Source organism: Eublepharis macularius, chromosome 2, assembly GCF_028583425.1.
Source record: "Eublepharis macularius isolate TG4126 chromosome 2, MPM_Emac_v1.0, whole genome shotgun sequence".
NCBI classification, from domain to species: Eukaryota; Metazoa; Chordata; class Lepidosauria; order Squamata; family Eublepharidae; genus Eublepharis; species Eublepharis macularius.
Window position 1 is genome coordinate 21,463,093 of NC_072791.1, and position 15,732 is coordinate 21,478,824.

At 45.5% G+C, this 15,732-nt stretch overlaps 1 protein-coding gene across 1 annotated transcript in view; it reads right to left on the minus strand.

The window, feature by feature from the left end:
• Window positions 1–15,732, minus strand: part of EXOC3L4 (exocyst complex component 3 like 4) — a 57,617-nt gene that overhangs the window by 23,295 nt on the left and 18,590 nt on the right. Inside the window, exons 6-8 of the mRNA XM_054972322.1 lie at window positions 14,129–14,254; window positions 10,161–10,261; window positions 5,918–6,013 (exon numbers count right to left, since the gene is read on the minus strand). Coding sequence (XP_054828297.1) covers window positions 5,918–6,013; window positions 10,161–10,261; window positions 14,129–14,254 — 323 coding nt within the window. The remainder of the gene's footprint in view (window positions 1–5,917; window positions 6,014–10,160; window positions 10,262–14,128; window positions 14,255–15,732) is intronic.

Genomic DNA, 15,732 nt, shown 5'->3' on the forward strand with positions numbered 1-15,732 from the left:
GCCAACAGCTGCCTTATAATGAGAGTCAAGCCACATAATACAATTTCTAACTAGAAGGGCTAGGATCCCTGGACTCAGTTTGTTTTCCCTATAGTTGCACAGCAGCTGTGGAGTCAGTAGGGGCCCGATTTGGCTGAAGACCAAAGTGTTCCTGAGCTGAAATGGTCTTGGAGGGGGGTGTCCCAATTTTGAAGCTGCACATGCAGTATCCATGCATATGTAGCTCCAAAACAGAGCCATTTTGGCTCAGGAAAATGGTGCAGGGAGAAGGCAGGAGCCCATCAAGCAGCAGTGGTTCCATCAGGCAACACAGTGGTTCCGAGCCGAAACAGGTACTTTTAAAATGCATTTAAAATTCGTGTAGTTTGGCGCACGATGAAAGAGAGTCTGGTCCAGGGACTTATTAGAACTCATACTGTGTAGCTTGACCCTGAGTCAGACCCCTGAGTGACCAAGGCCTGCCTGTATTGGCTACTCTGACTGCAGCAGTTCTCCACAATTTCAACCAGAGGTCACATGACCTACCATCTGATGCTTTTAGCTGGAGATGCTGCCTGGTACCCTCTACAGGCAGCAACAGATGCTAGTACTGAGACACAGCGGCTCTTCAAGAACAGCGCTTGGCCAGACATGCTGAGAATAAGCTGAGCTTCAGTGGAGCAGTCATGCCTCAAGGGTCGTCCTAGGGTTACCAGTCCCTGCTGGAGGTAGGGGATCTCTTGTCCCCAGCTGCTGTCCCCCACCACCAGGAGGAAATAGGGGAAAACTGGTATGACTAACTTGCTTCTGTGGGCCTTGCTGGTGATGTCATCGTGTCACCAGCAACATAATGATATCATTTCCTTTGCATCTAGAAGTGATGCCATCACATTGGCGCTAAAGCCGTGGTTTGGGGGCAAAAATCATAGAGTTTTCGCCCCCAAACTGGAGTGGTTCTAGCATACCAACAACACGATGATGTCCCTGTTAGAAGCAATGTCATCACATTGCTGGCGACATCACTGGGAAGGGCCTGTGGAAGCAGGTCTGTCCCCTTTGCTCCCTGCTGGTTTCTAGGGGCAACCTGGCAATACTGAGCTTACCTCAGTCTTGGACAGACAACTAGTCCCGTCTGTTGAGCAAATTGGCTTGGCCTGCCCAAGCCAATTGTCCTCACTTGCACTAATATGTATGCTGTGGTTGCACCAGGAAGGCAAGCCGTTTCAGTTCTTGGCTGCGATCAAATCATGTACAGCCCCTTTTCTCACTTCTCACTCTGCCAGATCACTGCCAGGCAAATATGTCAGTGTTCCCCTCTGCACAATATGTACCTTCATACATTCAAAAGTGCCCTGACCTGGATGGTTCAGGTGAGCCTGATCTCGTCAAATTTCAGAAGCTAAGCAGGGTTGGCCTTGGTTAGTAATTGGATGGGAGACCTCCTACAAAGACCAGGGTTGCAGAGGCAAACCACCTCTGTTAGTCTCTTGCCATGGAAACCCCACCAGGGGTTGCCATAAAACAGCTATGACTGGAGGGCACTCTCCACCACCACATTTAAAAGTATATACGATTCAATACAGTGGAGTGCCAGGCGGCCCGCTGGTCTGAAGCATCTTGCATAGGTGTTCTTCAAAGATCCCATATGCTGCAGGATTCTTATTGTGTTATGATGGGCATACGCTCCATCCAGGCTTCCATCATTTGAAATCTCTTTACTTTCATTACAGAGTTTCAAACAAGCATTAGACATTTCTATTGAAATCAATGGGAAAATGCTTAGCATTGGTTAGACTGCATCCCATAGGTGACAAAAGAAACTCAGTGCTGGTGCTAAATTTCTGCTTGCACTAGAGCTCTTGTGCAAGTGGAAACAGGAGAAAAAGAGTGCAATAGCGACTTGCGCTGAGTCAAACTTATTGTATCCCCACTTGTGTTTCCACTTGTGCAAGCTATGGACGCTGTTATATACAGGAAGGAAAGCACTAGGTGTTGCACAACATCTCGTGCAAGTGGAACTACGCTAGTCCATTTATGTTTCTGCTTGTGCATTGCTGGACAAGCCGCAGTGCCTAAATATGGTCCACTGAATCAATCCTTGTTGTAGACCATTGCCTGGAAGGGATGGTTTTATTCTATACAAAACAACTTCACTCTTGATTATTATATTAAGCAGAAGGTTCTGTAGCTTTGCACAGAACTGGTGAATATTTGCTTACCATCAGTGGTTTTGTTCGCTTTCTGTTTTCTGGAAACCTTTCCCTATTGACCCACCAGCCAACAATTGCCTATATATATGGCTCATCTGACGAAGAACACACCCTACAGTTCCCTGTGCCTGTGCATTACAGAGAAAATGTTTAGCAGTGGGGAAGCTGTCTTTCGGGGAAGTTTGCCCTTCATTACTCACCTTTTCATTGAGGAACCCTGATAAGATTTCAGCACTTTCTTAGGAAACAGTTTCAAGGCAGCAACATTAGATAGATAAGTAGGCAATGATGTCTAACTAATAGTCTCTCTACATGTGACAAAGTACGTAGGGACGCTCAAGTGAACCTTATTTCACCTGTCCCCCCTTCAACTTCTTATGCACTGAGGGTCTCAACACATGAGACAAAATACACTCAAATTACACAGGTGATTTTAGTGTATTTTGTAATTTGTGTGTATTTGAATGTAGTTCGAGTGTAATTCATGGGTATTTTGTCTCGTGTAGTTTGACCCTCAGTCGCACTGTCACACTTCAGTTTGTTCCGCGTGAGTCCATTCATGCGTTCGATATCAGTTCCTTAACTGCTAAAAATCTCTCAGTTTCCCACATATCCATTCATTGAAATGCAGATCTTAACATTTTCTCACATCTTAAATAAATGCAAATTGACAATTCAAAGCAGCTTCCAGTGCTTGTTCTCACAGAGAATCTGGAATCACTTGCAGATGCAGTCACACAAATGGAGCGCCCATGAAAGTGGCATTCACATGCTCAGAGCAAGAACAGCCTGCACATGAATTGAGGACTACACATACAGTCCTGCCCTTGAGTGTCCCCAGGTACTTAATAATGTGTAGAGAGACTCTTAAGTCTAAGTCAGAGTACTTACTAGCTTTTGTGAACATTCCCCCACTTTGGCAATTTCGCCTCTGTGGTGCAGTGGTTAGAGTGTCAGACTATGATCTAGAAGACCTGATTTTGATTCCCCCTCTGTCACAGAAGCTTGTGGGGTGACCTTGAGCCAGTCACACTATCTAAGCCTAAACCTACCTCACAGGATGGTTGTGAAGATAAAATGGAGGAGAACGATGTCAGTTGCTATGTATCCCCACTGGAGAGAAAGGTAGGGTATAAAGGATATTAATTAATCAATTTTTCACTGATTGCTTCCAAAGTGTTTGCTAGGTCAGGAAGTTTTGCCCACACTCTGAACTTGTTTCTTTGGGCCCCAGCAACAGCATCATGTCCCCATTCACATTAACTACACGGAGTCATAATGCCATTCCTTTCACATGGTCTGTGATTGGTTGGAGTCACCCACATGACTGATCCCGGAAGCCATGCCCTCGCTCTTTACTGGCTTTGTTTGCATTCCAAGCCAAATCAGACTGAGCATCCAGTGTTGCAACATCACTCTGACAGCTGCATGATCCCTGACTGGCTGGAATTGCCCATTGACAGCCACTGTGGTGTAGTGGCTAGAGCCTCAAACTAGTATGTGAGAGACCCAGGTTCAGATCTCCACTCTGCCATGGAAGCTCACGGAGCGGCCTTGGGCTGGTCACACACACTTAGCCTAGCCTACCTCACAGGTTCGTGGTGAGGATTAAATGAAAGAATGGAGAATGATGTGTCACTTACCATTGGGGATGAAGCTGGGGTATAAATGAAAACCATAAATAAAAATTAATCCAGGAAGAAGAAACAGTGAAGGGGAGGGATGGTACTGAAGCCACACTAGAGAGCAGAAACAATGGTGGCAAACATGATAGGAAAAGAAAGGTAAGCATAGTCACACTTAAGGAAGGAAATGTTTCTACTTCCCCAACATCCATAACATAAATAATAATAAAAAGCTTTTCTTACAAATTACTGCCAGTGCCCAAAGAGATATTTAAAGACAGAAATGGTAACACTTGGGGTTCCTTTTGGGGTTAATGTGCTGGTAAGAGAGCTGGACTTCCCCATTAACATCTTGCTAATTATTGGCGGTACTGCGCCATCTAGGGGCGTTATAATGTTAGTGTTAATTTGCATTCTAAACATACAACAGAAGAGTAGGGCACATCTAGATATCAGAGCTATTATGGAACATACTCCATTAGAATTGGTGGGATGGCTGTTTTGACATGGGGAAATGGTTTGAGGGGGGGGAGGAGCCCCTCCTCTCCCTATGGAGGAATTCTGAGGCTGTTTAGGGGCTCCTTTACTTTTAACAGCTATTCCCCAAAGCTGCTGTATAGCTGCAGGGAACTCTTTAAAAACCTGCAAGTCTAGTTTGGCCCTCAGAGAATACACAAAGAAAATGGACAAGAGCGTTTGGGAAAATACTGGAACAACAGTCATAGATCTAGAAGAGTTAACCGTGTTAGTCTGTAGTAGCAAAATAGTAAAGAGTCCAGTAGTACCTTTAAGACTAACTTTACCGTAGCATAAGCTTTCCAGAACCACAGTTCTCTTCGTCAGATGCATCTGACAAAGAGAACTGTGGTTCTCGAAAGTTTATGCTACAATAAAGTTGGTTAGTCTTAAAGAATGGGGAATTGTATTTCTTTAAGTGGCCGTGGATGTCGTGTTCAGCTCTGGGGCAATGCAATATCCCTGCAACGGCAACATGTTCTCAAGAAAGGATCTTATGCAACAGCCAAGAAGGAATGCCTGGCTGCGTCTCCCTCCTTTTCCTCCTCTTCACGGACTACACTGTTTTCTTCCGGCCCCCAAAGCCTTCTTCCTGTACAAATGGCTGAAACGTCATCAGAAGAAAACCCTTGGGGCTAAAAGGTGCTGCAAATAATGCAGGGGCAGGGTACAAATCACAACAACTTATCAAGTAAACTATGGTGGCTTCCACATAGGGACGGGATTTTGTGGTCTCCCTGTTGCTGGTGCAGCTGCAGATAAAATGCAGTGGCAGCAGGGTCTCCACGTGGCAGGTTCCCCCGCAGTTTCCCTGCCCCAATCCCCAGGGAGTGACCATCCCCCTTCCACTGTCCAGCAGGGCTTTTGCAATTTTTTTAAAAAATAATCACTATAATATCGTTATGGCAACATACCATTGTAACCATAGGTGTAGCATGTTCTCTGAATTTCCAGCTTTCATTTAAAAGAAGTCTCTAGACCCTTCCATTGTGAAGATATGCCTTTCCCCTTATATCTCTGCAAGGGAAAGAGCTAGAGACATACTATTATTAATGAAATGAAAGACGGGAATTCAAAGCATCTGTTAGACCTATTCTTCCAATGGCATATTGATATAACGATATTCTAGTGCCAATTTTTTAAAAAATAAAAAGCCCTCTGGGGCACAGGGAAGGAAATGGATTCCCTGAAGGCATGGTCAGGGAAAATGGCTGCCATGTGTGCCAGAAAATCCAAATGTACCCACTCACACAGTTATTATCCAGGCTTTACTGTAATCTTTCCCAAAACTTTGGAACAAAGCAGGTTTAAGAAACGTCAGAGAAAAACCAGGAATTCCCCCCCCCCAAGAGGTGCATGCACAGTAATGCTTTGGGGGAATAGAGAAAAACCCACTTCCCCCAAAATTGAACCCAGGGCTGATAACCCATCTGGACAACCTATCTGAGATCTGTCCTTTGCCTCCTCTTTAAAAACAGGGTTTAAAAACGGAAGTTATTTATGTATTTGGAATATTCATATCCTGCAGTCTCAGTATATCAGTTCCTGAAACAACAAATGATATAATTATGAAGGAAACAAACTTACAACAAATCATGGAAGTCATTAACATAGGTCACCATACGTTCCACAAACTGGGGGTGATTGTTCTCCTTGTCCCATTCCAGAAATGCTTTCTCAAAGCTGTAACACAATTGCTTATTTTTAATATGATTGCTTGCAACCAGGCATAAACAGAATCCCCACCCCCACCCCAATAATACAGATATCAATGTCCTTTGTTTTGGAAAAACAATTGCCCATTCCGAGAGTCACAGAACCAGGAAGGAATTACTGATTAGTTGTAGTTGCATAAAAGTACGCAGCATAGATCTACCAATGGCTGTTATATATCGCTGCTAAAATGGGACAGTTATGTTCAGAAGATATATCTTCTGAACCTGGTCTCCATGCGGATCAAAAATCTAAAGAATGGGGCCTGGGCCAGACAGAGGGCATTTTTCTATAGATGTGAAGGTTTGCAATCCCCGGCAACTGTAGTTTAAAAAGGATCCTGTAGGAGGTGCTGTGAGAGCTCTCTACCTGAGATCTTGGAGAGCTGCTGTCTGAATAGATAATACTGACCTTGATGGGCCAGTGTTCTGATTCAGTAGTCTGTGTTCATGTGTATTAATGGCTGCCAACCTATCACATGCACAGTTCTGCAAAAATTTTGTTTAGCAGGTTTTGAGTTATTTGGTGCCGAACTGAACAGCTCCAGTGATCAGCTCATGTCTGATCATTACAGCTGAATACGACAAGGTCAAGTGTCAAAAATGCAAATTTGTGACATCTGTTGAAATAGGTACATTGTTTGGGGAGCTGCTGAGATGATGCCATCCAAATATCATTGCTTTCTGACAGCCCTGATAATTAATACTCTCTACCCCTATCATATATTAGCTACATGACTCAAATATGTTGCAGTGTTGACATATAGGTTACAGAAGTTGTCCAAAATACATTTCTTCCATCTCACAATACTCTATCTCCTCCATAGATCAAATTTCCTTTTTATATTATTGGACTCAAGTGCAGAGCATGGAGATCGATACATTTCCAAAACTCTGTATGTCTCAACCAATTTAAAAAAGAAGTATTTCACACCAGAACTCAAGTTTTATTATACTTCTACATATGCCTACTAATGTAGATTCTCTGAGACTTACTTAATGCATTAGGAGGTTAATCATATCTACAATCCAAATGGAAAGTAAAATTCAAGACCTATAACTTCAATCTGATCCGTTAAAGTTAATTACACGTTTGTACCTCCCAGTAACATTTTCGAAGCGCTGTGAGTTCACCATCGAGGCAAGTAATTTTCCTTCCATTCTGCCATATTTGATTGTGTAAAGCATTTAATAGCAAGCAAACAACCCACTCTGCTCCACTCTTGCGGTGTGAAATTTCAAAGGTTAATGTGAAATTATTTTTAGTCTTCTCATTTGGAGCTGTTTCAGATGGAAAGCTCCTTCTTTGCTTTTAAGCTTTCAGAGCACACGGGTGTGTGAGATTTAGTTCCATTTCAAAAAGCACCACGATAGGGAATTGGGAGAAGTAAATATTCCTCATACCATAAGGACACATTCTCGGCCTCTTGACTATGACTGGGCGGGCACAAGAGAATCTCACTGTTGCTGTCCACTTAGGAAGTTCTCTGCTTCCTTCAGGACTCAAATAGGAGGATCAGAATAATAAAGTTCGGAAGGTTCCTACTTTCCTGGCTGTCTGCAAACTATGCAAGACTGAATTGTTTAGAAGGGCTTTTTCACACAGATAGGAGGGCTATACTATAAGGAAGTGGTTTCAAAGAGATGAATTGATAAAGGGTTAGGGACTGTAGACTCTACTACTATGTATTGTCTGTTGCTGTAAGTATGATCCTACTGAATAATTTCTCTGTTGTTTAATATGTCAGGTTTAGAGTTGCTTACCCTCTGTTTCAGCATTGTTTCAGCTCTGTATTGGATTTCTGATTGTTTTTAGATCTCTGCAAATTTGCTTTTACATACCCTATTGCCCTGTTTATTGAATGTCTCTGCTGTTGATCTCTATATTGACTTCTACCTTGAGTCTCAGCGAGAAAGGCAGACAACAAATATCAAAAATAAATCAATATAAACAAACGTCAGTCATTTCTGTCTCACGTTCTCTGGGCCCTCAGCCTCTTTCTGCTGTGGCTAATCAGGAAGAGGAGAATTGGGAGAAGGTTATTAATTGGCTGCGGAGTGACCTATTCTTGCTATTTTCTCCACACCAAGCTACCTATGTTCACTTCCCAGTAGGGGTGCTCAAACACCTGCCACAGGTTTGGGAATCAGGAAGGAAAGAAATGTTAGCTGTTCTGGCTGCTGGGTGGGTGGTAGGCTGTTGCTGCCCCAAATCTGGTCTCCATCTTGTTCTAGCTCATCACAGAGCCAGCCGTGACCGGTGGAGGCATTCTGCGTAATCTTATCTCACCATTTTTGACCAGGTACTGAGGCATTCACTAATCTTTGCACAGTATCTGGTTAGAGGCTGATGTGGATAAACTTGTAGCCCAGTTGGATCTCTCTTCTCTGTTAAAGGTTCCTATTGTGCTTTTGCCACAGAGGAGATGGCAGCTCTTGACCTTTCTTGGGGTTTTATGGTGGATTTAATCCTAACAGAGATACGGAAACAATAAGGGCCAAAACTACATGGGCCAGAGACACCATTTGACAGAAGAATGTGACCAATTTAAATATGCTGTGCCTACAGCGGGGGGGGGGGGGGGCAGGTAATCTTGTTTCCCCATGTGCCTTTTGAAGTGCCGAAGCACTCCTCCCCATGGCTGTTTTGGTACTTGAAAAGAAGTGAGGGGGGGGATACAAGATCAGTTGATCCCTTTGCAACACAGGCCTGACTAGGATTGGACGCTTGTGACATTTTTTTTAATGGTGAAATTCTTCCCCACAGGGTGAATTCTTATTTGGGCAAGAATTAAGTAGCCAGGAATAAGAAAAGGTGTTAGCATTTTATTTTCGCGGCGTAGATTTTTAAACGTGTTCTTGTATTCTTATTTTAAAATTCAATTTTAATATTCTAGGGTTGCCAGCCCGCAGGTAGTGGCTGGAGATCTCCCGGAATTACACCTGGTCTCCAGGCCACAGAGATCAGTTCACCTGGAGAAAATGGCTACTTTGGGGGGTAGACTCTATGGAATTATGCCATGTCAAGGTCTTTTCCCTCCCCAAACCCCACTTTTTCCAGGTTTCTCCAGGCTTCACCCCCCAGGTCTCCAGGAATTTCCCAAGTTGGAGCTGGCAACCCTATAATATTCCCCCCCCCCACCCCAGCCTAAGATCATTAGGGAAAGGCACGAGCAGAACCACAAGTGACAAAAGGCACAGATTGGACACTTGTCTGCTTCCCTCAAGTTTTGATGGGAAATGTAGGCATCCAAGTCTCGCAGCTTTGCTCTCCGACTGCTGTCCAATGGACTTTTCAACTGTCACTTGTCCAACATTCCGCCAAGCTGCCTACATTTCCCATCAAAACTTGAGGGAAGCAGACAAGTGTCCAGTCTGTGCCTTTTGTCACTTGTGGTTCTGCTCGCAGTCAGTGAATGACTGTTATTTCTGTCAGACCTGATTCCTACAGAACCTAGCTGAAGAAGGGAGCAGCCAGGAAAGGTGAAGGCAGAGAGCAAGACAGTGGCCCACATTAGCAGCCATCTATTTGCCCTGGTTGCAAACAGCATGTTTAATCCAAAAGCTTTCACAGAGAGTGGAACTCGTCACATGACTTGCTCCAGCCTATTAATGCTCAAGAGGCTTCTCACTGGTCTGACTAGAAATAGTGCAGTTCGTCTTCTTTGGTTTGTGCTTGGTGCTAATGTGAGACTGATACAAGTGACGTCTTACACAGGTTGGACACTAGTCGGCTTCCCTCAAGTTTTGATGGGAAATGTAGGCATCCTGGTCTTGCAGCTGTAATGGAGAGCCAAGCTGTAAAACCAGGGCACCTACATTTCCCATCAAAACTTGAGGGAAGCCGACTAGTGTCCAACCTGTGTAAGACGTCACTTGTAGTTTGGCTCTAAATCTCTGCCTGTCAAACTACAGAATTGGGACCCATTGTGTGTGTAGGTCCTGACGATGACTTAAATTCCCCATACAGGAGGCTAACCCCACTACCACCAGGTGTCTACATTTACCACCATCATCATCTCGGGCTACTGGATGCTTTGCAAGCACAACTAAGGCTAGAATCATAAACGTAAAGGGAGTCCAGCTCTTAATTCCACGCGAAAAGAAGCAGAAGTTACCGAGGCACGAATTCCATCACTTCTTTTAAACTGACTTCGAGCGTTGCAGTTTCCAGGCTGTTGCTGATGCAGCCAGAGGCCTTCACGTGTTGTCCAATCATCTAGACAAAAAGGAAGGAGAGTTTAGCAAAAACAGAAACAATCGATGTGTTGCTATAGCACTGGCTGACATCGGCACAATGGGCAGCTTAATCCTTTTGTCCTGGATGTGGCTGTCATGGAATGGGCTGAGGCTCTCACCGCAATGCCTATAGCAACGACAAATGTGGCCAAGTTCCACTGCTTGCCTGTATGTGTTGGGGGGCGGGGGGCGGCAATCTTTGCATAGGATGCGGATGCACATTATAGAGAAAGTTTCTCTGTCCTCCGTAATACTCAGGGACACCCAATGAAGTTGACAAAAGGGATACAAAAGAAAGCACTTCTTCAAGCAAGGCATAATTCACTTCTGTGGCACTTATTTCCTCAGGAAGGCCATTAGCCAGAGTTGGCTTTAAGACAGAGATGTTCTGCCAGGTGTATGGTTGGGGCTGAGCTGGGCCTCCAGTGACCGAGCAGAGGAGATCAGGAACCCTCCCTATTAGAGGCGCCCACCGTCTAATCTCTTCTTTTAATGATGGTTTTAGGTAGTAGACTGACTTCCCTGACGGGCTGACTGCCGCTATTTTTGTATTCTTTTAAAATATTTATATTGTATTCAGGGCCGGCGCGCCCATGGAGGCCAGGTAGGCGGTGGCCTCGGGCGCGTGGGCGCTGGAGGGGCGCTGGAGGGGGTGTTGGGGGTGGAGGCGCACGCAGCGAAGCTGGCATGACTGGGCTGCCTGCAGCTACTGCTGCAGCCAGCCAGCCAGCCAGCCCCTTGCTGCCGCCGCCGCCACACACCCCAGCCGGGCACAGCCTCTGTGCGCCGCTCGAGCAGCGGCTCGCGGCTTCTGCGCCCAGCTGTGGCGCGCGGCGGTGGCGGCACGGAGCTGGCTGGATGGCTGCAGCAGCAGCTGTAGCCAGCCCACGCCAGCTCCGCTGCGCACTCCTCCGCCCCAGCCGAGCGCAGAAGCCATGAGCTGCTGCTGGGGCGGCGCACAGAGCAGCCTGTGCACGCCGCTCCAGCAGCAGCCCGCAGCTTCTGCGCTCGGCGGTCCGTGCGCCGCCCAGCCCCCCTGCGGCGCGTGATGACGTCTGTGATGATGTCATCACGCCATGCGGAGGCGCAGGCGCACGCTGCCGCAGGCGCTAAAACCTCTGGCACCGGCCCTGATTGTATTGCTGTTTTGAACTGTTTTAAAGTGTGCATTTTAATGTAACATTTTTATCGAATGTAGTCCGCCCTGAGCCTGCCTGTGCGGGGAGGGCGCAATAAAAATCGAAAATAAAAATAAATAAATAAATAAATATTTAAAAAGGAATTAACCAGATTCATGGAGGACAATTTCCATACACTGATGGAGCCTCCATTTTCATCTTTGTAGCCTTCTGAGAGCATCTGGTTGGCTACTCTGGAAATAATAATAATAATAACATTCGATTTATATACCACCCTTCAGGACAACTTAATGCCCACTCAGAGCGGTTTACAAAGTATGTCATTATTATCCCCACAACAAAACACCCTGTGACTGGCCCAAGCTGTGACTGGCCCAAGGTCACCCAGCTGGCTTCAAGGGGAGGAGTGGGGAATCAAACCCGGCTCTACAGATTAGAGCCCCGTGCTCTTAACCGCTACACCAAACTGGCTCTCTGGAAAGCTGCTGGACTAGATGGACCATGAATCTTTTCTGGGCAGCATGTGTTTCTGCTTATCAGCTCTGCAGGTGGTCTTGGATAAGACACCCCTCTCAGCCCCAGCTCCCTGGCTGTATTGTGGGGATAATAACATCGAATTTGTTCACCACGGGCACTAATATGCCCAGAAAGATGGTATATAAGCACACTGTTGTTGTTGTTGTTGTTGTTGTTGTTGTTGTTGTTGTTGTTGTTGTTGTTGTTAGAGAGTGTGAGACAGCAGAGGACAGGAGGCAGGATTACCATTCTGTCCCTCCACCCCTGCCCGTGCTCCAAAAGAGCCTTTCAAACCACCACTGGCCACCTTGAAACTCGGTGGTTCTGACAACAGGCATTATCCCCACTTAAGTTTTGGTGGATTTTCTGGTTTGACATTGAGATTATCTGGTGTGACAATAGTTCCCTTGCTTCACTTTGGTTCTGTTGGGCTTTGTTGGTTCGGCTTGCATGGGAGTAGGACTTGCATTTGGGACTGGCTTTTGGCCAGTGGTTGCCTTTGCCTAAGGTTTCCCTTTGCATGGAAAGCCTTGGAAATGTTTCCTGCATAAGAAACAATTGAGAGTGGCTGGAAGGGCTGATTGTCCAGGAGCCCACAGAATTGGACTCTGAGGTCCAAGCTCCCTGAAACTTGAGTGGACTTTAGTGGACAGTCAGGAGTAGGTTCTCTACAAATCTGGTGCCATTTGCTTGAAAAATGACCCCTCCCAGTCCCCCAGATAGTTTTATCCCATTATTCTCCATAGGGAAAAATATCTGGATAAATTCAGGATTCCCTAGCAGGATTAGACAATCTGACCCAGATTTCAGGAAGAATGAATTTTTTTGGTATCCCTGAAACACGAATCTGAATCACCCAGATTTTGGGGGGGTGGGGTGCACCTCCCTAGTTATCACTCATGTTGGTTATTGCCCAAACTAGGTGCATAGGAGGGTGTCACACCTAACCTAGCAGCTCCTAGATGTGAGAGTGAGCACGAAGAAGATTTTCTTTCTTACACTTGAGCTACCAGAGGGCCAAGCTACACATGACGAATGACACTTGAATGGCAAGTGTATTTCTCCCTGTTCACTTGCCCTCCACTCAATCCACTTGCCGTTCAAGTGTCATTCGTCATGTGTAGCTTGGCCCCTAGTATGAATTGGAAAATGGGCCCCATTCACACAGATACACGTCTAGGGTTCACATGTCCTGACCATACACAGTAACAACAACTTCCCTTGGCAATGTTTCCTATCCATGCATGCACATCTCAAACACTGTAATGGACACACTCTGCGCCTAAGTGACAACAGTACTTCATGCTCACACATTACGCTAACCATACAAGTTGACCACTCCCACAAGTATGTAAAGTAGCATAAAATGACATGTGAATAAATTCAAGCCATTGATAAAAGCCATTTTCAGAATAAGCTCTTGCTTTATTTCCCCCCACCCCATATTTGGACTCATTTACTTCTTTCTTCCTTCTCAGTTTTGCCACTCACAAACACATTTGGTTCTCGAATTTTTATATATATATTATGTCTTTTCAACAACCAGGGAATCAAATATGAATTCCCTGGTCGTTGAAAAGACATAATAATCTTAGAGGTGGAAAAACTACTCATGAGAGAGGGACAAACCCCCCCCCCCCACACACACACATCCTACCTTAACCACCCCCTCCAGTTTCTTTTGGGGTATTATTTAATTGATACAACTCAGCCCATTGAAAATTGTGAAAATGAAACCCTCCAGCTTCGTTATTTAGCATTCCATAAAGCTTGTGGGAACTTTTGTTTCTTTCTTACTGTTTAAATGTGGGTGGCTATCATTTTGGCTGCAGTCTCTCTCTCTTTCTCTTTCTTTCTCTTTCTGGCTGCCATAGGCCTGGAAGCAAATGTTTTTTTTTTCCCATTAAGTGGCTTTTCTAATAAATCTATCCCCCCCTTCACTTTAAAAGAACTCTAAAAATCAGTTGCCTATTATGTCTGTGACACAATTGACAGCAGGTTTAATTTGTAGCTAGGAAGCAAATGGTGGCAGTGTTAAAAAGTTGTAATAAGCCACATTTGCTAATACGTTCTACGAGGACGTGACTAACATAAATTAGCACAGTAGGCTACACCTACATACCAGAAGGTAATATTTCAGTTTCCTTGGAATCAAAGAAAATGCATGTACTATGCACAATCTAAGCAAATACCGTTTGAATATCAAGGGCAAGCAACGAGTACTGTTGGCTTTGCAGAGCTTCTGGCTGTACTTCTGAATCCCATTTTCTCTTGGTCTGCAGCTTCAGAATATTGTCCAGGCATATCTTTGTTTTCTCCTGTACATCGATAAAGAGATGCAGTTCAACACCACCATCTATATAGTAGCTAGTTCCTTGAGCTATTTATTTGTTGCTTTCCAGTATAATGGTTTCAAAATTGTGTTCCAAGGAGCCCTTATGTTCCCCTGAAGTCTTCTCAAGGCTTCCTCAATCTGGTCAGCAGGGCTTTTTTTCTGGGAAAAGAGGTGGTGGAACTCAGTGGTTTGCCAGCACAGGGGGCAACACCTGGTGGGAGGTGGTGCCCCTGGTACCACACGCACACATGCATGGTGCGCGCATATTCCCAGGACCACACAATGACATCACTTTGGGTCAGCTGGAACAAGGGGGGAGTTTTTTAAAGTTTAAATCATCCTTGGTGAAAATGGTCGCATGGACGGTGGCCCCACCCCCTGATCTCCAGACAGAGGGGAGTTTAGATCGCCCTCCGCGCTGCTGAGGGCAATCTAAACTCCCCTCTGTCTGGAGATCAGGGGGCAGGGCCACCGGCCATGTGACCATTTTCAAGAGGTGCCGGAACTCCGTTCCACCGCATTCCAGCTGAAAAAAAGCCCTGCTGGTCAGCAATAACAGAGATCTTGGTTACTACTGCCAATCTTTCAGGAATACAGGGGAATATTCTAGGGACCATGTGCTTGGCTCACAAACATCAGCAATGAGATCCAATACTCCTAGTGCACATGCGTCAACTAATTATGTTCTAGAACAAGATCCAGAATCTCTACAGAATCCTGCAGAGGTTCTGTGGCAGTCATGAGGGCACACTTTGTAGACAAGTTAATGTGACAAAAATGTTCCTTGAACATATATAGCTCAAAAAGCACAGACGAATCATGGCTAAGACATAGAACCCAACAGAGAGAAGCTGTGGTTCAGTGGTAGAATGTTTGCTTTGTGTGCACAGGGTCCAGCTTCAATCGCTGGCATCTACAATGGAAAGAATCAGGCAAAAGGTGATGTGGAAGACTATCTGAGGCTATGGGGAACCACCACTACCAAAATGAGTAGACCAATGGCCCCACTCTGCATAAGGCAGCTTCTAACGTTGGAATAGGCAGGCGCATTTCTCGGTGTTCCATACTGAGGACTATTCGACGAAGTAAGAAGGCCGAATTAGGGGCTCAGTAGAAGGAAGGGGATTTCTTTCCCTCAGATCTGTGGGACGCTGGTATCTGCAACAGTTCAGCAGGCAGTGAGTCAGAGGTAGAACACACACTTTGCGTTAGGGTTGCCAACTGCCAGTTGGGAAATTCCTGGAGATTTGGGGGTAGAGTTTGGGGTGAGAGCGGTTTGGGGCAGGGAGTTACCTCAGTAAGGTCTAATGCCACAGTCCACCCTCCAAAGCAGCCATTTTCTCCAGGGAACTGATCTCTGGATGTGGGCGACCCTACTTTGGTATAAAGAAGCTTCCCAATCCAATTCCTGGCAAGAAGTGTTGGGAAAGACCTTTGTCAGCTGGAGAACTGCTGGCAGTC